The sequence below is a fragment of the Vanessa cardui genome, chromosome 18, assembly GCF_905220365.1.
Source record: "Vanessa cardui chromosome 18, ilVanCard2.1, whole genome shotgun sequence".
Lineage (NCBI taxonomy): Eukaryota > Metazoa > Arthropoda > Insecta > Lepidoptera > Nymphalidae > Vanessa > Vanessa cardui.
The window spans coordinates 2,936,863-2,964,781 of NC_061140.1; the positions used below are offsets into that span (position 1 = coordinate 2,936,863).

Genomic DNA, 27,919 nt, shown 5'->3' on the forward strand with positions numbered 1-27,919 from the left:
AGCCTACTTAGCCTATTGGTAAATCCGCCACTGCGGTTTTGCATTGCTTTTATGTAATAGGGATAGCAGTAATTATCATTAAGAATTCAATAAAATTCTTGTTCACCCTTCCATTTAAGCGAAAATTTTCCATTAAAAGTTGGAAGGACAAAACAGTTGCGTCGAACGTTAATTTTTGACTTCGTTGAAATATCCTTAGGCCTTTGCTTTATACACGTTCATTACAACAACGTTGATAAAACGAGTAGACCCTGGTTAAGTGTTTTCTTTTACACTTTTACTAGTACTCCATGCGTCGTCAACAGCAATGTATAGCAAAGAAAACAAACACACTTTTACTTGGTGGTAGGGCTTTGTGCAAGCCAGTCTGGGTAGGTACCACCCACTCATCAGTTATTCTACCGCCAAATAACGGTACTCAGTATTGTTGTGTTCCGGTTTGAAGGATGAGTGAGCCAGTGTAACTACAGGCACAAGGGACATTACATCGTAGTTCCCAAGGTTGGTGGCACATTGACGATGTAAGGAATAGTTAATATTTCTTACTTCGCTTCATTGTCTATGGGTGATGGTGACCACTTACCATCAGGTGGCCCATATGCTCGTCCGCCGACCTATATAATAAAAAGAAAAAGTATTCAAAACAATGTCTCGAACTCAAAAATAAATATCTCGCAAAGTTGAATCTAATAATACATCTTAATCACGTTACGCCTATCACCATTTCTGATCTTGATCAGGTTGTTGCATAAGTAGATCAATTATGCAATTAGTTGTTAATTCTGTTTACAGTTTCACATAGGTGAGATCGTATGTCTGGCGGCTACCTTATTAGATGTAGACTTCTAAGTTCCCCTGGGTTTAAACTTATTTGGTCATGTAAAAAGTAATTCGATTTTCAAGCAATATGGATTTTGAAAGTTGGTACTTACGCATTTCAAAATCCCGTGTCCGTTTCAAACTACCAACTTAAACAACAAACAACAACAGCCTTTAAATTTCCCACTGCTGGGCTAATGCCTACTCTCCCTCATGAGGAGAAGGTTTGGAACATATTCCACCACGGTTGTTGGAATACATATATGGCAGAATTTCTATGAGATTAGACACATGCACAGGACACGCCGAGCACGAGATGATGTATAAACACACATTAAGCACATGAATATTCAGTGGTGCCCATCTGGGTTTGAACCCGTAAACATCGGCTAAGGTGCACGCGTTCTAACTATTGGGTCATCTCGGCTCTTTATGAAACAAACGGTAACTTCCTTGTAACAGTTCCAGTCTTGATATCATCATACGATTTTATGAGATAGTGGTATAGTTTGGTTTTTATGTGGCAGGGTATGGCAGTGGAGGCGGTAGTCACGGTCGGGTGTCACCCAACTTACCAAAGAACGAGCAGTTCGAGCCAGAGCCGGTGAGACGGCTCTCCGTTTCGGACAAGAACGAAGGATCTCAAAGCACATCGGACTCCGACGGCAGTCCATCGTGCACCATGTCGAGGAGTTTGAAAGAGGATATCAGAGCGTGTTTGGGAGGATGCAGGTAAACAATAACTTTCAGACAGAAATATTTCCCATGCATGACAATGATGAAATTTTGTACTGTTAGTAATCTTGAGGTGATTTATAATGTTATTTATTCATAACATCATTGTACATTGATATTTGTAATTATTATCCCAATGTTTAAACGTTTTAAAATGAAATGAAACTTACATGCAAAGTACAATTAAAGTGGTAAATAAGATCTTTTTTCGTGTGCTGAATATGAACGATAATCTTCTTTACCGATCGAGAATGAAATATTGCGTTGAAATGATTTGATGTTTAGATTCAAATGGTACTAAGAGTTTAAGACTTGATAAAGGAATTAATTTGTAAACAGACGAAGTTTTTCTTACTCTGGTTGTACGTATTGGCATTTATTCAGGTTTTTGTGCTATAGACAAATTCTCTTCTTTAGTAGGGACTACACAGAAAAGCCTCCCGTTAGATGGGAGAAGGATGTGGGCCATGTAGTAGAAGCCGCAATTCGAGGCGCCGGTGGCATAAGCGCTGCGAGGGCTCGTCTTCACGCAGCCTTACTCGCATTGCACGAACCACCAACGAACCGCGGACCAAGTTTGCCGTACTGTGGACCCGGAGTCCGACCTGGTGACGTCACTATGATGCCCAAGAATCAGATGTCTTTACTGGTAAGTTATTTCTTTAACAAGTTGTTGTAACAGATGCGATTACAAGAACAGCTATTGAACTTTACGTTTTAAGGTTCAAAGATTTCGAATTGTGATGAGTTGCGTTTTTTTTTTGAAGATGGATGTCGTGTATGTTGTTGGCTAATGATGATATATAACATAATGTAATTTGCAATGCAATGTTTGCAATGATGAAGTAGCATCATTAAATTTATTTCAGCACGCTTCTTGTAATCAATCATGTGTAAATTTCTACGCAATAAATAAATAAACAAAAAAATGGGACGATCACTTTTTACTTTTGTAGTGGATTGCGAGTTATGAATCGTTATAACTACGTGGTATGAAACAGCATAATTCAATTACCTTTTGTATAAAGCAAGGATCGTTAAAACTTCAATTTCGCTCCTGGATAACATCCAACGAAAAATACGCTTTGGGAAACATAAAAAATAATAAATAAAAAAGTAATCTTGTTCGTTATGAATAGTTAGTAGATATTTTTTTCTTATTTAAGTGTTTTTTTTTATTCCGTAATAAAAATCACCTAAGGTGAACTAATAGCCTTAAAGTGCCTTAAAGTTTACTTGGTAATAGCTGAGGTTGTCCGTTGTTGGCTCATACGTATCTTGAGCGGTGATGAGCCTTGGAGTCCACAGACTCAAACCCCAACTCATGTAACTATTCGCTGAGTGCTCGGCAATAATGAACAATATTATGAAGAAATCCACTTATATTGGTACCTACAAAAAATAAAACATACCGTTTACCTTTTTTCGGCCTATGTGACAGTCACAATCACACTGATCCGTTTCTCCTTTATTGCGTAAATAAAAAACAAACAAAACACTTTCACATTTATATTATTAAGTAGAGATAATCACAAACGCATTTATCTTCTAGACGATTGCCTCATTTCCACTTACAAAATAGCAAATTATTTACCGCTTATCAGTATTTATTTTGTCGGAAACCAGTAATTTTGATGTTCATTTCAAAAGTCCATTTCATTCAAATTTTGATGAGGTTAACAGAATACACATATAGTCAGGCATTACAAAAGTTATGGAAACATTCAAAGTGTGTAAAATAACATAAAAATGGTAATAGGTTTTATTAGAACATTTTAATGAAAAGTTGTCATTTCTTTGTTCAAAATTTACTTGAAATTCTATCCATTATTTTAGGAAAACGGTTTACTTCGCAATGCGGTGTTTCTGCTTTAATTACAATACACACTGTCGAGCCCAACAATTCTCCTTTAAAGTTTGTTAAAGTAAAATGTCAGCATGTTTTTAAGCTATACTTTTCAAAATGTGATATCATCAGCTATGTGTCACGTACACCTGTGTATAAATATTTTTTATTGGGTCACTAAATCAAGTCGATTTACTTTACCAAAGATTTTACGTTAAGACTTACTGTTGCTATTGTCGTCAGCGTAAACTTCACTAATAATACAACTTCAATCATTGCAAACAGTATACGGAGGTACGTTTGCAGCGCTTGCTCAAGCGATGTGGCTCGACACAAGAACCCAAACAATTAATTAGAGGAAAGTGTAAATAGGCTGGACTGACATCAAAAATGTTTAACGAACGGTTAGCGCAGGTAATCTGCTCCTGCTTCTAAATTGACGTACTATTGTATGTACACTGTAATTAATGATTTGAAAGTCTTCATTATTTACAGTAATTACAGCAATTAACATCGGTTTAAACCTAATATACAGTGCGTGCCATCGCTGTTTTTAGCATCGGATGTTAAAATAGACATATGTAAATGGGAGAATTGATAAATTAAGTGCGTGTCTACGTGTAGGTGTTTATATGTGGGGAAGATTCTTATGCTGTCAATTCCGCTGTCGTTCTCTTCTATCTCGAGTATGAGTATGAAAATGGAAATAAATTAACAAAAAATATAAAAAATAAATATTATTTATATTTTTTGTTTATAATTATGATAATAATGTAACAAAAAACATATATTAATATAATTAACGAAGTCCTTTTCGGGCGACCTTACCCTCTTTATTTTTCTACTGATAGTGTTTTTTTATTGTTTTAATTCAAACGAGTTTTCTTATGATAAAGCCTTTATTATCATTTATAATAGTAATGCCACTGCTGGGCTAAGACGTCCTCTCCATAAATGAATAGGTCAGAAGTATATTTTTTATTTATTATAGCATCACAAATATAGCGTACTTAAACAGTAGGGTTTTTTTAATTGAAAGATTATCCATCTATGGTAAATTGAAAGTACCCTAAGTTTTTTCACTCTATTTACCAAAGAGAACACCATAAACAATTACCATACAGTTGCGTAACTTCTAAGTCACGATACGATCTAAACTCCGTTCCCGCAGCTCTAACGAACAACGATGTTAATCTTTATTTCTCGTAATTTGCATTAGGATTTAAGAGTGAATCTTTTGTTTCTTTTAATAGTTAAAAAACATTCAAGGCTCTTTTGTCTTTCCTATGTTCTATTGAGAAAGCGAGTTTTTTGGTCATGTACTCATTCGGTCTTGATAGATTTGCAAACGTATTGACTGCAGATAAAAAGGTGTAATTATCTTTTGAGATTTGAATTTTCCCTGTAAGTACATTGGTAACAGAACTGTTTACTCAAGAACGCGCGGTTCTATTCTTTAATTAAGTATGAAAATAAATGAAATTTATACAGTTAAATAATGTAAAGTACCCTCTGAATTTTTTTTACTGTTGTTTGTATAATCTGCCTTATATGAGATTATTTTATTTACATTGTACTGTTACGTAACGCAAAGTAGCAAGAACCTACGGTTTATTATTGCAGAATATTTTTTCAAATTATTTTTTAACCTAATCCGTGGGACCCACGATCCAAAGCTCTCTGTCGTTTAACAAATCATCATCGGCTCGAGATTTTGGCTGAGTGGATATGTGATATGTTTTATCCTATGTTACTATCGACCCACCCCTACTTCGCAAGGGTGCAATGATGTGACATCACAGTGGAAACTTAAAAAATTATCATTGTTTCTTTACTAAATTGTCAATAACTATAAAAACTTTCTTCTAGAATCACTCTATCTATTAAAAAAACCGCATCGAAATCCGTTGCGTAGTTTTCAAAGATTTAAGCATACGTTGAGTTATATGGATAGAGAAAGCGACTTAGTTTTATATAGTGATTACATGTACCGTCGTTACTTCTGATTTTCCATAACACAAGTGCTTTAGCTACTTACATTGGGATCAGAGTAATGTATGTGATGTTGTCTCATATTTATTAGTATTATTACAGGACACAGGGCAATACATATGCGTTTTATATTGCTTTTCAGTAAAATCTATAATTTGAAAAAATAAAGTTAAAGTTTGACATGAAATTGTTTAGAAATAAAGTTTTGATAAGTTAAATGAGTTTTTGTATGTGGTTTTAGATGTGATTTTGCGGAACCCTAATTCGAATACATAAAAATGTATCTAGTGTCCAAGAATGTTTAAAAGCTATAGTGCTTAAGAGATTCTTCAGTCTAGATACCTGTCTCGTTGCTAGAGATTACGCGTCGTGAACAAACACTCAACGTCAATCAACTGAAGAGTACATTTTGCTTTTAAAAAAATATATACATATGTGTTGGTAAGGTAATTTCATAATAGGATCTAATGCCATCGCTGATTATAATGCAATACTTTTTTTCTTTTAATTATAATTGCAAAGATTTCAGTATCTGTCCCATTTTCTTGTGTTATATTCCGCTACGTTTATAAACATCTATACATTGTATTATTTTTTTTAATGATTATACAGGCATCGGGCAAATGAGTCACCTGATAAGTGGTTACAAGATCTCATAGATTATTGCTTACATCGCCAATACGCCCCCAACATTGGGAACCAAAAAGTAATGTCCCTTGTGCCTATAGTTACACTGGCTCACTCTTCAAATCCGACAACAGAGTGGAAAAAAAGAAGTATATTTTAATTTGTGTTATTCGTATACATATAATATAATAACATATTCATATATATATATATATATTGACCGTATATTATAATTATTTAGCGTCTTCATAGGGGTATAACAAATTTCGAGCCACAGAGTAACATTATTAAGTACTGAATTATTATTTTTTAGTCAGCTTCCCGATAACAATGTTGTCTTGAAGGCCATTCTACATACAGTACTCATTTAGTTTCGAAAAATGTGATAGCATAATAAATACAATAAAATATTATATTATACAGATGAGTTTTGTTATATTCTTGTAGACAAGATTAAACAAACATAATGCTATAAAAGTTAGTCTAGTTCTAAATGAATAAATTCGTTAGTTCGTTTTTATACGGGTTCTTGCTTAAGTCTTTAATTTTTATTATTACTTTTTATGCAGTTTTATTCTTTAATTACATATATTTTTATATAAACTAAACAATATTGCTATAATTCGACTAGATTATATATTTCGACTAGAATAGCCTATAAGCTTTTGACGAGTCCACATTACAATAATATAATAAAATTAAAGATGAGATGCTTCAGTGGTTCGAACTCCCCTGAATGTGTTTTAATTTGTTTTTATAATTCATTTTGTGTCCGGCAGTGAAGGAAAACATCATGAGGAAATCTGTGGCTAATTTTAATAAGATTCTGTGACATCTACCGACTCCCTCCTTCCTTCCCCTTAATAGGGAGAGGTGGCCTTGACCCAGTGGTCTATATACAGGATTTTATTTTAGAACGTTAAATATAAATTTACGAACATGGCTCTACGGTAATCTTTAAAATTCTTACTATGATAATGACGATGTTTTATCTGAATATTTTTTTTACCATTCTTTACACAAACTAAGCTGACTTCGTATATTTCATTACAATCGAAGGAATTAAAAAATATTTAAAATAGACATTTCTCAATATATCTACTTATGTATATGATACAACAGTATTCCATCTCATTATTTACCTCTACTTTATTTTAGTACTAAAGATTCAATTGTAACTTAGCTGACATCGAATACGTAATTTTATTTTATAATGTAAACTCGACCTGGATATTGTGCTAATTTAACATTTTTTACTTCTTTACTACTCTTGTGATTGGAATAAACCAAAAGAGATCATAGAGCAAGAGTGTGTTACAAAGACAATCTCAATCTCGCTTACAGTCCGATGGGATGGCAATCCGACACGAACGATATGTCGGCGTTGTAGATATTTAGATTTTTACCTTACCTTTATATTAACATCTATTGTCTTGACCTGGAATTCGAGCCTGCGATGATTATCTGCAATCGTATAACAACAACGACAACAACAGCCTGAAAATTCCCACTGCTGGGCTAAAGGCCTCCTCTCCCTTTGTGGAGAGGTTTGGAACATATTCCACCACGCTGTTCCACTCCAGGTGGTTGAATACACATGTGGCAGAATTTCGATGAAATTAGACACATTCAGGTTTCCTCAGGATGTTTTCCTTCACCGCCGAGCACGAGATGAATTATAAACACAAATTAGGCACATATAAAATATAGTGGTGCTTTTCTGGGTTTGAACCCGAAATCATCGACTAAGATGCACGCGTTCTAACCACTGGGCCACCTCGACTCCTATAAGCTAGCTCTTAAACAAATCCATGCTTAGAAACGGACGATATATCAATTGTACTACTTCATACATTTATGAAAAAAGAATATCATTATAGCTTTACCAGTAATTTGAAGTGGTCATTAAACAACAGTTTACATTGCAAATGATTTCAATTCCTAATAAAGTATGACCTTTGATTCTGCAAATTCTGTTTGTGTTTCCAAATATAATCATCATAAATGTCATGTTATTTGCTAAGTGGAGTGTGTCAGTTCGAGTACTTGTACGTCAAAACAGATTTTTTTCAATGGATAATTTAGTCAAGGAACTCTTAATCTTTGCTTTTATACCAGCTTAGATGTGATAGATAGACTAGTAGTCACCTGCGGATTCGGTCGCGTTACAGGGTGTTGGTTGTCATGTGTTAGACAAATAAAATGTCCATGTCTTTTCCTGAAGTTTAAGTTTTCTTCACACCAAATTTCATCAAATTCTGTTCAGCGGTTTGATCGTGAAAGATCGACAGACAGACAGAGTTATTTTCACATTTCTAATATTAATATAGAATAGCGATGATGCGATTATAGCTTTGGCCGTCTAGCCGGATATAGACCAGCTAGATTAGCCGGTTGAGACCGACTAGGCGGCCGAACCATGGGCAGACCCGTTTGATTTTGCTTTTAACACAAGTCACAGTCGTGCTTTTGGGTAAAATAAACAGTGTTATTGTTAAAATAATGCTTAAAAACTTATGAAAATTAAAATTTAATCATTTTATAAATGGATATCGCGTAAAATAAAAGTTAATAACATTTAAAAACGCTATAATTTATTTAACTTTAAGACTTAAAATATTAATATAGATTAAACAAAACTTGGGTTAATTTTAAGCTAGCTTGATATGTATTCTTCATTGCACACCGCAAATAAAAGACATACAAAAGTGCTTATAATAAACGTTTCTATCTGAGAATTAGGCGTCCTTAGCGTTCATTAGAGATTTATTTAGAAAAAGAGTTGAAATTTTAAAATATATATATGTATAAGGTAATTAATAGATTAGTGATAGGAATATGTGATTGTTTTGATATCTTTTGAATCGTTTCGGATTGAATATTGGACTTTAAGTATTCCTTAAATCGTCAATGCGCCACCAACCTTGGAAACTAAGATGTTATGTCCCTTGTGCCTGTAGTTACACTGGCTCACTCACCCTTCAGACCGGAACAGATTGGCGGTAGAATAACTGATGAGTGGGTGGTACCTACCCAGACGGGCTTGCACAAAGCCCTACCACCATATATTTGTACACGTTAATTTGTAAATTGTTTACCTATTTTCTGTGCATATGTTTAATCTTTACGATGTTCCTTAGTTAAAATTCGGAGAGTGATTCATTCTAATTTATTTATTGATTTCATAATATACAAATGACAATTGGTTCATCCATGGTAAGTGGTCAAATAATAACTATTGTTTTGAAACAACAAATTTGGAAACTCAGACATTATGTCCCTTGCCAGTCTTATCACACTGGGTAGCTTAAAACTTCAAACCGATAATTTAAGACCGATAAGAGCAATACCAAATAGCCCAAGCAAATAAATAAAATTGATGCGTTTTATTTTTCAAGGATTTACATTTTTAGTATCGGAAAATACTTTTTACACATTTTCAATTATTTGCGAAGCGGGTCATTGCTAAACGTGGTTATCATAGCAATAATGATAATGGTAATGGAACTCCAGAGTTTGCATTTACCTCACGACTTATATTTGTATTCTGAGTATGTGACGATGCATCAGACTCATACACTGTTTAATTTTAATTGACCCAAATTGATTAATGGTCAATAAAAATTAAACTTGGTCTAATTTCTTGGTGTAAGTCTGTTTGCATAAGAACCAACCACTCATCAAAAAATTATATCTTATAACCAATGCTTAGTATTGTCGTGTGTCGGTTTGAAGGATGAGTGAATGCTATTACAGGCACAAGGGACACTCCAGTTTCCAAGGTTGGCGCATTGGTGATGTAAGGTATTGTTTATATCTGTGCCAATGTCTATGGTTCCTATGTATATTTAAAAATATAGATATGATAATATATCTAAATGGAAACTATTTAACTGCGCATCCCCATATCTCCTTAGCTCCAGGCTGCTGCAATAAATTTGTCTCACTCTTTACCTCATGCCATTTATTGTTCTGCCCTGGGCTTTGAATCCGGTGCCTTAGGAGTTCCAGCCGAACTAGACTCAGCAATTAATAGAGAAATCATATTCATTAGTAAAAGAGTCTGCGAAATGTCATTCAAAGGTATGTGATCAGATAAGATAATATCAATAATTATTGTTAATAGGATCATTGCACACTTTTAGAATGTTATTATAGCGATTCTGTAAGAATTTACTAAGTATCTCATTATTCACTGAGTATTATTATTCTACCAATTTTATCACATGGCCTTTCTGATATTTCAAATTCGTTTTTTTCGGTGAGTTTCGAGTTTATTCTCAGAATGCATCTACAAAAACAGAGTAACCAATATCATTTATTTATTTAAGAAAAAAAAACTTCTACATAGTTTATATTTATAAATATATATGCAACGATCACCTTTACCTGTTTTAATTATGACGTCCCACACTAACACCGTACTATCACTTGTTGCTAAAAACGACAAGAAACGAAAGCAAAACAAATGTAATCAAACAAAAATCAATCTTAACTGTTAGATAATAAAGTCAATATCGAAATGATAATAAAAATCAGCTGATTTGCGCGCGAAATTATTACACCGAAATTTAATTGAGGAAGAAACAAGGTAATTTGAGCCTAATTACGCGGTGATAGATGTGAGAGTTCCGTATTTGGTTTGTCTGTACGTTGATATGCAAAACAGTGGACGTGTTGCTACACTACGCTCTTGAACTACATTCACTCGCAAATGCAGTTGGAACAAATTGTGGTGATAGTTGGGCAACTGGTCAAGGAGTTAGAGGACTATCACCGTTATAATGTTGAGCTTAAGTACTTTTTTTCCGTGCTCTGATTTATTAGATACCATAAGTAGCATTTATTTCATAAATATAACTCATTAATTAATGATTTGTATAATTAAAAGGAAATGCAATATTTTTGTTATTTTTAACATGTTTTTTAAAACATAATCTTCTTTTTTAAATCAGGCCGTCCAATTTTTTAGAAAAAAAAAATTAAAATCCTTCTTGAAAAAAAAAATAACAGCTTGTCATTGTTTCGCTTTCACACTAGTGTGAAAGCCTCCTTTCTTTTTGAGAAGATTTATAATTAGAAATATATATATTTTGGTATATCGTGATAAAATTCAAATAACATAAAGTCTAAAGAGACTATTTAAATGAAATATCCGTCTTATAAAATATCCTGTGGTTATATACATAGCTCTCAATAAAATAAGTTAAAAATAGAACTCCTTATAAGTGGGTCAATTAAATAATTTTTAATCGAAATATTCGATTAAATTGATCACTACCACAATCGATATGTATATTATATCGAGAGGAATAAAAAAAGAACTGATCAATAAATCCTTTTCAATCATCGTATAACATAAAATATATTAATAATGTTCTCTGAGTAGGCATCACCCGCTCATCAGATATTCTACCGCTTAACAGAAATATAATTAATATTATGTGCTTGTTTGTATTGCTAGTGAGCCAGTGTAACTGTGTACAGTGTAATAGGTACACGGGACATAACATCACCAACCTAGGTTGGTGTCACATTGGCGTTGGATGGTTAATCACAGCGCCAATTACGATGGGAGCACCGCGGTTAAATTACATCGGGTTTTCCATATGACGATCCGCCTACCCACATTATCAATAGATATATAATATAACAAAATCTATATTTCATGCATGAATATCTATGTAAAAAAGTAAGATGTCATAGAACTGTGGAGTGACCTTTCTTCCAATATATATTAAATGGCAGATATGATCAAATAAATTAACAACGTTTCAAGATAATTCAATGATAAGAATTATTTTTTTATTAATATTAAAAATCGCGTTCGAATTAATATAATAACAAAAATATATAAATATATATTTATAATAATTTAAATATAAATAATGTATGGTTATTTATAATAACCATATAGAACTATATATAATACAAAGAGAGAAAGAGAAAGATAGTCGCTTTTTCCTAACGAGATGATGTCACCTACTTCCCTATACTGAAGAACTTAATTATAAATAAACAACTAAATGCAAACCACCGTCTGTTCAAATCAAATTAAATCTTAATCCAGTAAACTTCACAATGTTTTTTTGAATAGTCGATATTTAAATACTACCACCGTTTCGGAACGCCACCTCTAGCGAGAAGACACGGCAAGAAGCTCACATAGTGGCTCTTTTTCTTCAAATGAAAAGAATTACAAAGCTGTATTTTACAATCATTAGTGTCCTGTGAACCCGAGCCTGTTCATGACCTAATCCGATATTCTATTTCTAACGTAATGTAATATTTATACATAAGCCTTTTAATACCAGGACTTAAACATAAACCACAGGCTCCTTAGAATACACAGTAATAGTAAAAAGTTCAATAAGTTAAAATCCATTAAGCAAAGTAAGCAAACTCCCTAGGAGACTCAAATCGAGGAGCTTTAATGAGTTGAAATTCATTGTTTATATTTAAGATAATTATTTTTCCGATCTGAATGGAGATTGTATCGTTCGTAATTTAAATGCTCTGCCAATCTCGGCTTAATTGAATCACATCAAAATCAAATTATCTTCTTACATATTATCTTAATAATACACAAATGCAGCCCTAATGATTGGCGGAAACAAAATACAGCTATTAGCACTTTTTGTAAGCTATTAAAAGCTATTACTATAATTATTGTACAAAAAGATAATGGTTACAATGGACATCGGTTAGCAAATTTCATTATATAAGTCTTTAATGATATTTCAATAAACGTTTTGAAAGTCTTAAGTTACATTATTAACAACTACAGTCGGGTAGACTTTATTCATAGGTTTTGTATTCATTTTGTCTTTTTAATTAAGTTCATTAAAGACACATTATTTTATCGTTATGGGTTATAATATATATTGATGTAGGTGGTTAGGGAAATAGGCTGGTGGATGGTGAGTGGTCACTTATAACTGTAAGAAACATTAACCATTTCTTACAATACCAATGCGCCAGCAAACTTGGGAGCTAAGTTGTTGGGAGCTATGTTGTATGTCCCTTGTACTTATATTTACACTGGCTTACTCACCCTCTCAACTAGAATACAACAATACTAAGTAATTGCTGCTTGGCGGAAGAATATATGATGATGTGATGTTCCAACAGTTACTTAGTTTTGCTAAGAAATTTTGTATGAGTGAAATTAATATATTACCGTCATCTTTAGTAGTTTCTGTTTTTTCCAGTTTTTTATATAACTCAACTACTTATATAAGAAACAGGAGTTGTTACACTCGTTTTAAATTTCCACTATAGACGAGACAAGAGTGTATTTCGAGTTCACCGTAATTAACTCCTAAGAGTTGAAACAAAATCCTCAAAAATAATATGTTATGTAGATAAAATAATAGCTGGTTTATGACGTAGCGTAATAAATAGACATAATTAATAAGTATTTATTACGACACGAGGAGACAGTTTTCGTATTAAATTAATGTAAGAAGGTGACAAAGTTACATACAAGGCGGCGACCGCCAAGCTGCCTTGCCGCGGGCAATGTTGCGAGGCATGACTCGATATTACATTTGATGGAATTTTTTACGCGAAGGAGTGAAGCTTTTGCTTATAACAGCTGTAAATGTACCATTATTGTATAAATATATTTTCTTCTTATGACCTTTTGGAACGGATGAACATATTTCTTATTATTTTCATATCTCTTTATACTTTTAATAATAACGACGACCTCCGTGGTCGAGTAGTGATACCGGTTTTCCGAGGTCCCGGATTCGATTCCCGAGTTGATGTAGAAAAAGTTTTCTATGATGACTTGGATCTGGATGTTTGTGGTACCGTCGTTGCTTCTGATTTTCCATAACACAAGTGCTTGAGCTACTAACATTGGGACCAGAGTAATGTATGTGATGTTGTCCAATATTTATTAAATTAATATCGATTTTCGTTCAATCGCCTTTCAGGAATTTGCTTAACAATATCATAATCTTAGTGCATTTATATGCAAGGATAAATGTGTTACAATTAAATAATTAATGATAAGTGAATATATAGCCTTATAATGCAATGCACTTTAAAATTCTTCGTTACTTAATGTACAGTTACAATGAAAACCATCGTCAGTTTTCAAATTCACTTCTTTATCAAGTATTAAACTCTTAGTACCTTTTGAATCTAAACATCAAACCATTGCGACGCAATATGGCATTCTCGATCGGTAAAGCAGATTATCGCTCGTACTGAGCACACGAAAATAGATCTTAAGGTGACGAACCTTTTCTTACCCCGACTGTACCTACATCAACGTCAAGTGAAATCAATTACGGAATAATCACTATATATTATAAAACAAAGTCACCCAGTCGCGTCCGTCTGTATATTAGCGATAAACTCCAAAACTATTGAAAGGATTTTCATACGCTTTTCACTAATATGTAGGTAGATTCATAAGGAAGTTTTAGGTTTATAATTAATTGAGCTTTATTGAATATATAAATAAAAAGTAAAATATTTAAAAAAATCTTATGACGACCTCCATGGTCGAGTGGTGTGTACACCGGTTTTCGTGAGTACGCCACCCCGATGTCCCGGGTTCGATTCCCGGCCGAGTCGATGTAGATTACCATTAGTTTTCTATGTTGTCTTGGGTCTGGGTGTTTGTGGTACCGTCGTTACTTCTGATTTCCATAACACAAGTGCTTCAGCTACTTACATTGGGATCAGAGTAATGTATGTGATGTTGTCTCATATTCAAAAAGCCTGGGCTCTTCAAACTCAAGAGGAACAAATACTTCGTAGAAGAATCTTTTAATCTTTTTATTCTGTGCTAAGCCGGGATGGGCCGCTAGTATATATATAGTAACAAGAGCCAAAATGATCTTAACTAGAAATGGCGAGTTCAGACCCGCGCACGCTATTAATAATACTAGAATAGTTATAACGTGCTTAATGAGTTTATAATCGGTAACTCTTGTGATGGATGAGGTTTACGTAAAATTCAATTTCATTCCACGAAACGAGCTCCCAACGGAAACTGCCTTTGTTGCGTTCGTTGCCGCGTGACCTCCATTATTCAAATAATTTCTTAGGATTCTCTTACATGTCATATTCGTTTCGCTTTTCTTTATGTGTCGACCAATGGCGAGCGAGTATTTCGTTCTCCAGGAGTTTGATTCGTGGAATGGAATTATAATTTGTAAACTTGATTGAAAAAAAGGTCATCAATTTTAGGTTTTTTTGTGATTATCTTTGTTCCGCAGACATTTTTAACTTTGCCGATCGTAATCGTTTATAAAAAATACATTGGTAAAAAAGGCATATTATTCGATACAAGATTTTGGAGATGATAAAAGATCTTGGAATTAATATCCGTTGACTTCCAGTACATTACATACACATTTACATTACATTACATAGTATTTATAATTGTATTTAACTAATATGATTGTATTTTTTAAATGTTGAAAAGAGAACCGGTGGTAGCTTCACTTAATTGTAAAATGACGATTCAAAAGTGCTTGTAAAAGCCCACTTGAATAAAGTTTATTTTGATTTGATTTGATCTTTGTAAACTTCTCTTTTTTATAATAGAACTCATAGTGTAATTAATAATTATGTAAGGCATTACTACAGAGAAAAGCTCCGGTGACATTTTCATTTGTCATTCGTCCGCAGGTACACTCAGCTCCGCAAGATTAAGCAGTTAACTGACACCTTTAAACACAAGAAGTAAAAAAAAATATTTATAGATTTAGGTCTCCGCAAAATCATTATTTTTATTTGGGGTTTCAAAGATAAATAAATAAATATGAGACAACATCACATACATTACCCTGATCTCAATGTAAGTAGCTAAAGCACCTGTGTTGTGGAAAATCAGAAGTAACGACGGTACCACAAACAACCAGACCCAAGACAACATAGAAAATTAATGATAATTTAGGCTGGGAATCGAACCGGGGACCTCGGAGCAGCGTACCCATGAAAATAACACGTACAGATCACTCGACCACGGAGGTCGTCAAATCAATTTATCCATTGCCATGTACTTTCAGTTTAACGTATTTTTTTTTTCATTAAAATTGGCGTTTTGTAAAAGTCATAATTAAACTATTGTATTTTATAATCTGTGCAATTGTTTGTCAGAAAAGAGTAAGACACATAATGGTTCTTCATACAAATTCCGAAGCGCCTTATAATTGATGTGAAATTACGATTAAACCAATTTGAATCAATTATAATTTAATTTGTTTTGTTTTGATAGGAATAATCTCTTTTTTTCTTTATTATAATCTGTGGTCTTAAAATGTACAGCTGGTGTTGAACATTGATATTTAATGATGATTAATAATTCAAGAACTTAATATCGGAACTATGTAAATTTGAAATATCACAAGACTATGATAAATTGAATATATTATGATCGCCTGAAGGAGTACTAATTCAATGTTACGCAAAATATGAAGTGTTTCTCATTAAAATTGTAATTACTTGGTGGTAGGGCTTTGTGCAAGCTCGCCTGAGTAGGTACCAGTGGTACCAGTATTATAACCAGTGGTACCGTACCACCCACTCATCAGATATTCTATCGCTAAACAACAGTACGCAGTATTGTTGTGTTCCGGATTGAAGGGTGAGTGAGCCAGTGTAACTACAGGCACAAGGGACATACCATCTTAGTTCCCAAGGTTGGTGACGCATTGACGATGTAAGGAATAGCTAATATTATTTCTTAAAGCGTCATTGTCTATGGGTGATGGTGACCACTTACCATCAGGTGGCCCACATGCTCGTCCACCAACATATTCCATAAAAATGTGATTAATCCTTTAAACTACACTATCAGTATAAATCGTCAAGGATCTTAACTTCATTTCAATATAAATATTTATTAAAACTGTTTGGCAGCTTGTCGACGATTATTAAACAAAAAGTACCAACTTTCTGACTAATAGGCTATTTAACAATACGAAAAATAAAGTATCAATTATTGTAATCAGCATATATTGTGAGTTTGAAAAGTAATTTATTAATGAAAGTTGAAATAATACTTAATTTATTCAGAAATCCATAAACAAAAATGCATTTTTTTAAAGGTTTGTCACGTGACACACAATGCTTATCTAGCTAATCATAGCTAATCACTTGCTTGTTAACCTTGCTAGCCTGCTATATCTACCACAGATTAAAACACAGGCAAGTGACGTCACCGACCCCATCGCAGCGCCATGTTGTCTAAGTAGCGTTTTCGCGAGTTTAAAATGGAATTTTTAAAATATGATATTTTTCGGCAAATATGTACTAGAAATAAAAAATATCAACTTTACTGGGTTCCTTAACCTCTACTAAAGAATATAAAATGATTGATGAATGATTTTAAAACCTGTCAAATAGCCTATTTATTATATATGTCTTAATAAAATGTAATGTAAAAGGTATACAGGAGAAATTAGAGTGGTTTTAAATATTATTAAATTTTATTTTACGCGATATCCATTTATGAAATGATTAAATTTTAGTTCTTATAAATTTTTAAACACTATTAAAGTTAACCTAAGATATTTCATTTTAATGAACAAAAACACTGTGTATTTTACCCAAAAGTATACTCTGACTTGTGTTAAAAGCAAAAATCAAACGGATCTGTCCATCGTCTAGTGACTAGATTAGCCGATTGAGACCGACTAGACTCTAGTCGGTCTCAATCGGCTAATCTAGCTGGTTTATATCTGGTTAGACGGCCAAAGTTATAATCGCATCATTTCTATTCTATATTAATATTATAAATGTAAAAGTAACTCTATCTGTCAGTCGCTCTTTCAAAACCAAACCGTTGAACCGAATTTCATGAAATTTGGTACGACGCAAACATGATCTCCAGGGAAGGTCATAGGCTACTTTTTGCCTAACAAATGAAAACCAACACTATAAAATACTAATAGTATTTATATATAACCTAAAATCACCCCGTAATTAATCAACACACAAATGCATACAAATTAGTGTTAATGCATTATAATAATAATGATACATTAGTTTTATTAAATATATTTTCGTATCTAGTATTACATATAATATGCAATGTATTATTGCAAATTGATTTTTAATGGATTGTTAGGTAACGCAGCCTAGACAATATGTTTAGATGAGTAAATTACTGAGATGTTCGTGTCGAGCGTGTTGCGAAGGTCGTTCCAGAGAATGGATCTGCAATTGACACATCCAGTTCCGATCACTGTTAGAATATACGAAGTTAAGACTTTGAATTGTCTTTATGTTCATACACAGACAAATACATATAAAAATTACTTCGATTTAACTAATTTTGAATGGATTTCGACAGAGAATTATGACAAAATATGGTGCATATATTGTTTCATAGGGAAGCTTATAAAACTATCCACTTCTTGTGATACACCACTATATGACGTTTGACAATTTCTATGCCAACTGACCAATTGACACGAATTTGTCAGTTAGTCAGGCTGCATATCATGTGTATAGGTATTCTGTAAATTAATTAAGTTCATTTCTTACCGCACGAAGGTCTAAGAGTGTCATCAGGTAATTTACTCATTCCACTATCTATATAATACTTAATAATAATAAATATATAAATACCTACCGATATTTTCCTACAAGTAATTTACCTATATCTCTAAAACTACTGGGCCGATTTTAATGAAAATTACACCGTTCCCTAAGTCGAAGTGTGCAGAACATAATTATAAGTGGTCATATCGATATAATTTTTAGTTTTAGATAAATCCAGACAAACATACAAAATTAATTAAGTACAAATTAAGTACACGTGATTGGAAGCCTAAATGTCACCATACTAAAAAATTACATACATGTACATGTCGAATTGAAAACCTACTTTTTTTAAGTCGCTTAAAAAGATCACATTGAAGTGCAAGTGAAATATATGAATGGAAAATTGTGTGTATGTGTGTGTGTGTGTCAGTCTGCTCGCCTGTGTTAGACTATTTGTTCTAAAATATATCTTAAATAAATTATTTATATAAATTATAACTTTAATTAAAATAAAATTTATACATGTTTCAGTCTCGATAGCAATCTAGTTGCACGTTTAATCTCTTACAACGATTTAGTAGCGCTTGTAGCACACTGAAATAAATTTTAATTTGATAATTAAAGTAATTAATGTAAGACTAATGCAAGGCTATGATACGTTTGGATGTTAAATTATTTAATAATACTACTTTCGTTTGTATTAGGAATTTATCAAATATAATTTTAATTTGAATGAGCCGAGATGGCCCAGAGGTTAGAGCGCGTGCATCTTACCCGGATGCTTGCGGATTCAAACCCAGGCAAGCACCACTGAATATTCATGTGCATAATTTATGTTTATAATTCACCTCCTGCTCGGCGGTGAAGGAAAACATCGTGAGGAAACCTGCAAGTGACTAATTTGATAGAAATTATGCCACATGTGTATTCCAACCCGCATTGGAGCAGCGTGGTGGAATATGTTCCAATCCTTCTCCTCAAAGGGAGAAGACCTTAGCCCAGCAGTGGGAAATTTACAGGCTGTTGATGCTTATGAAATTAAAGTTACACGATATTTTATTATCAAATAAATAGTACTTATTTTTATTTTGAAACGATTATTACGTAATATAATGACTTTATAAACTTTTGGTTATTTAAAATCAATAATGTATTCCTGACCTACAGGTTATACCTTCATGGTTAATACTGTATCGTTAATTTTTTATATTGCTCGTAAAATATTACGACTTTAATTAAGTCATTTGCAATCGTATTTTACTTTAATGGTCTATAAAGAAACTGAAATTATGAACTTTTATAGACAAATTATGAGGTCGGCTTTTCTGTAACGTTTTCGTAGCTGATTGAAAGTTCGTTAGTTCAAACTCTCGTGGATTGAAAAGTATTGATGGGCTAAATTCGTTTTACAATCGGCTTAACTGGATTTCGGTTTTCGGCAGAAACTTTGTTCAAATGCCGAATGCATCTTCTTGCACTATCTTGACTGAAATCTTTTAAAAAATGGCTGTGAAGGTGAAATAAAATAAGTCTTTATTACAACAGTTTTAATTAAGTACACGCGAAATAAAACTTAACTAGTATGATAAAAACAAAATCAAATTTGTTCTTCTTAATTGACCAATATCGAAATTTAAGTTCGCTTAATCAAATTTGCATCAAGACGTTACAAATATGAAATATAATGCTGCATCTGTAACATCTATAACTCATGAGAAAGTGTGACGACACTGAATGGAATTTCAGCCGAATTTCAGATGGTTTTTACAGTTTGACCGAATGGCCAAACTTCGGATTCGATTTAAACCATGTTCAGCCACTCACTAACCTGTCATATTATTCTAGAAAAAATAATTGGAAAGAATAATTAATACAATGATATGTTGGTAGAAGTGACTTTATAGCATTATGTATGTGAGAACGTATGCTTGTGTATTGTATGTGGGTGTGTGTGTAACTGTGTGTGTATATTAAATAAACCTATAAATCTGTTGAGAAATTTAATATTACCTTTAAATTCGATTAATTATCAACATTTAGCGAATAGTTGCTGTACGCCTCCACCCTCTTATATATTACGCAAATGTTCCCATACTATAATTAACTTGATTAATAGTAATTTAAGTCAAATAGTAATAAATTAAACACGACCAAAACTAGTTGTTCCATGTTTACTTGGAAATTATCCATTAAGCGTTGTTATTAATTTAGAATAATGTCCGCAGGTATATTTGTCCTTTTGGTGCATCATTACTTTGTTGATTTACGTCCTTTTTGATGAGACTTTATGTCTGGCAAGACAGCCTCACAATCATGTCATAAATCATTATATCTATATTATGTGATCACTAATAATTATACAAATTGTAATAGAATTGACGGTCCAGTTTTTTTTATGGTATAGGTTTGCGGACGACCATATGGGCCATCTGATGATAAGTGGTCACCATCACCCATAGACAATGACGCTGTAAGAAATATTAACTATTCCTTACATCGTCAATGTGCCACCAACCTTGGGAACTAAGATGTTATGTCCCTTGTGCCTGTAATTACACTGGCTCACTCACCCTTCAAACCGGAACACAACAATACTGAGTACTGTTATTTGGCGGTAGAATAACTGATGAGTGGATGGTACCTACCCAGACGGGCTTGCACAAAGCCCTACCACCAAGTAAAGTTCAATGCTTAGTACACTTAAATTTTAATCCAAGATTTCGTGCTCAAGCTAGGCAATCATTACTGATTTCCATGTGCTTAATTTGTGTTAATAATTAATTTCGTGTTGGATCCTTGCATAGATATTAAACGAATGTCTACCTCATAGTTCTAAGCACAAACACTCAAATAAACCAATGCGTAGCCTTTTTCTTAAAAATAGGTCTTTTATACTATTTAATTATTTATTATATTAATTGATTTGTTGTTTGTATAGTCATATCTCCTCTTGTTGAATTTCTATACTAGCTTACTCTTTAGTAAGTTAATAATATCGGAAATTTGTTTTCTTAACACAGTAACGTTTTTTCTTCTTTATAATAGCTTAGTTTCAATACCTGTTTCCATAATTATGGAACAGATTCCAAATTGCAAGTGAAGACTGAAATAATTCTCGCCACCGTAGATTTGTTTAAAGAGTTTCTTCCCTTTCTCTATCAAACAAAACAATTCATATATTATGAATATGTTGTATTTAGTAAATAAACATTAAAATACAAATAAATATAACGATATTTGTTGTAGTGAAATTCCTAGAGCACGAAATATTCGCAAGACCACTTGTTATACGTGTTAATGCCACGATTGATTTATTACATTCCAATGGAATTTATTTAAAAAAAAAACAGCTTCTAATTGATGTTGTCCGGCTGTATAGCATTAATATGTATGCCAATAAAGCCTGCCTTTCACCACAAGCGCAACGCTCGTAGGGCAAAGTCTTGCTCAAGATATCGCTAATCGCTTGCCGCTATTAATATTCTAACGTGCCCGACAAAATGAATTTAATATTTCTATAAATTGTTTCTTGCATTCGCTGTCTTGTCAATGTGGTTATTTGTCTTGTAATTGGACATAACTGTTGATAAAGTGCTTTAAAATGAGTTTAATATACACAATTGTTTATTTTATTTGCACGTGATTTTTTCAGCTGCTTAAAGCATGATCTTATTAATATCTTCACGGCTAGAAAAAGCGTTATACCCTCTTCAGGCTTCTCTCTCTTTCTTTTTTTCTTCGTTTTTTTTCTGTCTCTTATATATGCTGATTTTTTGTAATTGCATATTTTTGTAATTTATTTCTTGTCTTTCAAACTTATTCTATTTTTTCATTATATCTCTTATTTAATATAACGCATAATAATAGAGTTAGAAACTGGATGTCCCTCGAAACCTCATTTTATATATTTTTTTTTATGAAATTTGAAGCTTATTTAGTGGTCATTTACATAGTTATTTAATACATGGGCACAAGTTAACTATTACACAAAGTTTATTATACATATATTTTATTTAGACAAACCGTGGTCGTTAATTACACTGGCTCATTTATTTTTGAATTAGGAACATTGCAATATAGAATTAAATGCAGTTACGTGGAAAAGATGTCAATGAGGCTAGTAAAGACCGTACTCTTCTTGAAAATCTCACTTTGTAACTAATATTACAATACTTATTTTAGTTAATAATTTAATATTACAAATCACATTCATACTTTATTAGATTATTATATTATTTTACTATGGTGGTAAGTTTGAAGTATGTTCTAAAAGAATAGCTAAAAAGTGAATACGAAGATTAATAGCATGAGACTGCGCTATCGTGTGCTGTATTTTAGTGGGCGATTGGCTTTTGTTTGGCGCTGATATTTTTGTTTATTTCGATAATGGTGTCGTAATTGGAATCTAGTGGAATATCACACAGCATGCCGCTGCTGAATGGAGTGACATTTAAGTGTTGATAATGGTTTTTTGTATGTTCTTGAGCCTTCTTAAGTATCTGTTTACACATGCATGTGTATGTTTCATGAAACGGAGTATCTCGTACGTCATAAATTATTCTTAAGTATTTAGCTTAATGATTAATATTGTGTCTATAACGCTTATTTTAAAATATTCAACACGAAACGATAGATATTTGTGTGTAACTTTGTTAGTTATCTGACACTGATATTCTAATAAACAGATATGTTATATCCATACTAAACAACAGAATAAAGTGTGCCGCGCCGGGGACCGTTTATTTTAGTTTATTTTGACATTTCGTTAAAAGTAAAAAGGATAGCTTGATAAAAACAATAAGTAAAAGGGATAACTAGATGTTTTAATTACGCAAAACTTGTTACTACATAATTATGATGTATTATAACGTATTACTACGTAAAACGACTAAAGGCAAACGACAAATTAGGACGTTTCCTAGTCTTCACTTTTTGCGCGTTAATAACATATATGTTTACTACAACATCATTGGTTATCCGATCTATCGACTAATCGACTAAACCGCAAAACCAATAGTATTTAAATAAAATCTACGATAAAAAATAATTTCAGTGGATGAAGAATTTAAGCAATGAAGTTGATGCATAGTTTTTGTATCTACATTAATATACAAAACTTATATTGCATACGAATTATTAACATTAAGTCCAATATATAAAAATATAAGTTGAAAACAATTACTGTATTAATTTTGAATGCTTGGATTGATGGCAAGAATGCTAGCAGCATTTCCTATTGAATGGCAATTCTCCTTCTCGTCACCATTGGAGGTTTTAAGGCGAGGTGTTATAATTATCTAATATATTCCGGCTCATCTAGAGGTTTTAAAACAATGACATATAAAAATTACACAAAAAATCGCTGTAAAATTTATTCGCCTTACATATTGTTCCATAAAAATCATCAAAATAATGTTCGTATGAAGACCATCTTAATAAAAACAAGCGCTAATTATAAGAGATCTTTTGGGTCATCGCCTACGGTGACTAATGACAAGACTTAACTATTATCAGTGTTGCGTTCCCCTAGGCGAAGGATTGACAATGATAACATATTTAATTACACGTACAAAAGCAAATAGGTTATATATAATTATACGACCCGTTGACCTATATGTTACAGGTATCGCATCTTGTCTACATTATAATTATATACTTGTGATTATGTTATATATACAAATGTTATTACGATTTCAATATCATATGACATCACATGAAGCTAAAATGTAATTCAATTAATGTCATGTGAGCTAAAAATATAAGCAGGCACTAAAATGTATGAACATTGTTATTTTCTTTTGTGTAATATAAATATGTTTTAATTGATAAGTGATATTTAAGATACAATTTTTCTTAAATTGATTGTAATATAATCCGTTCAATAAAATGTTTAAAGTTAATTGTTGGCAATATCAGCTGGCGCCAACAGCAGGTTTCCGTCAGACTGTCTGCCTGTCAGTTTCAATTAATAAATAATGTCTTAACACTTCTTATATGCAACATCTGACAGACGTACACGAATCTTAATGGATATACTTTTGTACTAGAATATGTGTTTTGTAATATGAATTATTCGACTTCTTTAAACGAAGCGTTTGACGTGTGTCTTAATTCGGACGATTAATCAATATTTTTTTTCCGTTTAGAGTATTAAGATTGTCAGTTACCGAATTGAACGAAATAATTATACGTATTATGTACAAAGGCCGAATGCTCATCACGCTTAATCATAAATTCTTAATTGTCAATATTATGGAGTTCGTTTTTAAATGATTAAAAGTAAAGTAAAAAGTAAAGTAACGGCCTGTTTATTTCCCACTGCTGAGATTAGGCCTCCTCTTCTATTAAGGAGAGGGTTTGGAACATATTCCACCACGCTGTTCCAATGCGGGTTACTGGAATGCACGTGTGACAGATTTTCGATGAAAATAGACACATGCAGGTTTCCTCACGATGTTTTCCTTCACCGCCGAGCACGAGATGAATTATAAACAAAAATTAAGCACCTATATATAGTGGTGCTTACCTGGGTTTGAACCCGAAATCATCGGTTAAGATGCACGCGTTCTAACCACTGGGCCATCTCAGCAGCATTAAATGTTTGCTATGTCAAATATAATATCAACCATAGAAAAATATGCCGGACTATGCTGAAGGAGAATAAGAGATTTTAACAGCGGTAATAACTTATTGCCAGTATGTGGTTCTTTTTTAAATGTTTGCTATTTTGTACAGAGGCTCACTATAAATTCGATCAACGAAAGTTAACTTTTGCCTTTTGTCAATCGATTTTTATAATTTTTTTTATCAATATTCTTTACATTTAATCTTACAATTAATAGCTTCAAATCTTTTAATAATTAAAAATAACTGTCGGATACTATTATAGAATTAAGATACACAACTACATGAATTTGTTACATTTGAAATAGCAAATTTCAGTGTAATGAATTTTCACTTTCAAATTCAAATTCACTTCACTCGACTTACATATATTAATGTAAGCAATTACTTTTTTGTAAAAAATATTTTTTTCATTAAAATCGTTGTATCGTGACTTAGTACACGAGTCATTAAGATTCCATATTAAATTGTAAAACGTCGTATGTTCACATTTATTTTTAAACGTACATTCATTTGTCTGTTAGCGTAAAAACACAACGAGAAATAGGATGATATCGTAATATTAATTAACGTATATAAAAAAAATATTCAGTTCTTCTATTTGTGATATCAAACAACAACAACAGTTCTCAACTCTCCCTTTGAGGAGAAGTTTGGGAACATATTCCACCATGCTGTTCCAATGCGGTTTAGTGGAGTACATATGTGGCAGAATTTCTATGAAATTAAACACATACAGGATTCCTAACGATGTTTTTCTTCACCGCTGAGCATGAGACGAATTATAAACACAAATAAATAACATGAATATTCAGTGGTGCTTTGAACCGCGATCATCGGTTATCTTAACCACGCGTTCCTACCACTGGACCATCTCGGCTCTATATGATATCAATATGATTTTTTTAAATTCCTTATTGAAATAAATACTTATTCTGTAAATAAGACTTATACCAGAAGGTTTGTAAAAGTATATAAGGATATTTTGACCGGCGTAAATTTCATGTTATTGTGTTACATATAATTTAATACGACTTTGTATGACTTTATATGAACTTAATTGCGTATTTAGAATCAATAAACGTATTTATGTATATTTACGATTGCGCTAATAAATTATATATTTGAAGCAACATAAAAGTTTCTTATAATGCTATTAAACAAAATATGGCTTAAGGTCTTTGGATTGCTCTTTTGCGACATATGTATGTATGTACATTAAAAAAGTAGTTTTCCTTTAATAAGTAATTAAATCGTTCATTGATTTACGATTGTTTAAAATATTAAATAATTAAGTTTATTTTTGTAAGTATAAGTCATACTTAAAACAGATTTTTTTTATTTAAGAAAGTCTCGATTTTTTCCTTAAATATTGCATAATTTTTTTGAGTTATTAATAGATGCGTGGTAAGGGATGCATTCGTTTAAAAATAAAGATTCCAATTTAAAATTTTGATTCCATTCATCTATACATATAATAAAATTGGAGTATCTGTTTGTAATATTAAAATAGCCTTTTTTTAAACGGTTTTATTTAGCTCACCCCGTTTGTTTTATTTATTCTTGGGTCAAATTTAGTAATTCAAATTTTACCCTCTTCCTGTCAACCGATTCATTTGAAATTTTGTATACACTTTGGATTTTGGTGACAATACAATAATGTTTATTCATTATCATTATAAGTTCAAGATGGCCGCCGATACAAAATGGCGGATAACGTAGGTTTTATCAATCCCATCAATATGGGTATCAAATGAAAGGGCTCAACAAGAAGAATACAATATACTATAAAAAATTGAAATCCAAGATGGCGGCCGCTACAAAATGGCGGATAACGTAGGTTTTATTAATCCCATCAATATGGGTATCAAATGAAAGGGCTCAACAAGAAGAATACAATATACTATAAAAAATTGAAATCCAAGATGGCGATCGCTACAAAATGGAGGATAACGTAGGTTTTATCAATCCCATCAATATGGGTATCAAATGAAAGGGCTCAACAAGCAGAATACAATATACTGTAAAAAATTAAAATCCAAGATGGCGGTCGCTACAAAATGGCGGATAACGTAGGTTTTATCAATCCCATCAATATGGGTATCAAATGAAAGGGCTCTACCAGCAGAATACAATATACTATAAAAAATTGAAATCCAAGATGGCGGCCGCTACCAAATAGCTGATAACAATTTTTCATCAATCCCACCAATATGGGTATCAAAGAAAAGGGCTTGACAAGAAGAATACAGTACAAGAATACAATTGACGTGCCCTACGGTTTTATTTTAGTCTAGTCTATGCATATGTTTATAATTCCCACGACTGTATCTATTTTATTATTTTTTGGTTTTTAGTACATTTATGTTAAACATTGCAATGTATGTTCAACATAAAACCGTTTAACTTAAAAAGTTTTTTATCTATTTTTTTACTCAATACATACACCCGCGTATACGCATTGAGTAAAAAAGGGCTTAGGGACATACTTAGATATATCAAAATTACATTTTTTACAATTTTTGTCTGTCTGTTTGTTCCGGCTAATCTCTGGAACGGCTGAACCGATTTTGACGGAACTTTCACTGACAGATAACAGATATAATGAATGAGCAACTTAGGCTACATTTTTTTTTTGTTGTTGTTAAATACTAACGCATACAAGGTCGCGGGCACAGCTAGTTGAAATATACATATAATTCAACGGTAATTGAGTGCAAAATTTTTAATTTAACTACAATTTAATTATGGAAAATAATG

At 32.4% G+C, this 27,919-nt stretch overlaps 1 protein-coding gene across 2 annotated transcripts in view; it reads left to right on the forward strand.

The window, feature by feature from the left end:
- The window catches only part of LOC124537391, a 79,850-nt gene that overhangs the window by 40,297 nt on the left and 11,634 nt on the right, over positions 1-27,919 (forward strand). Inside the window, exons 4-5 of one of the 2 annotated variants that reach the window (XM_047114225.1) lie at positions 1,347-1,551; positions 1,975-2,203. In XM_047114225.1, coding sequence (XP_046970181.1) covers positions 1,347-1,551; positions 1,975-2,203 — 434 coding nt within the window. Of the gene's footprint in view, positions 1-1,346; positions 1,552-1,971; positions 2,204-27,919 lie in introns of both variants that reach the window. The other variant, XM_047114224.1, reaches the window with a different exon arrangement.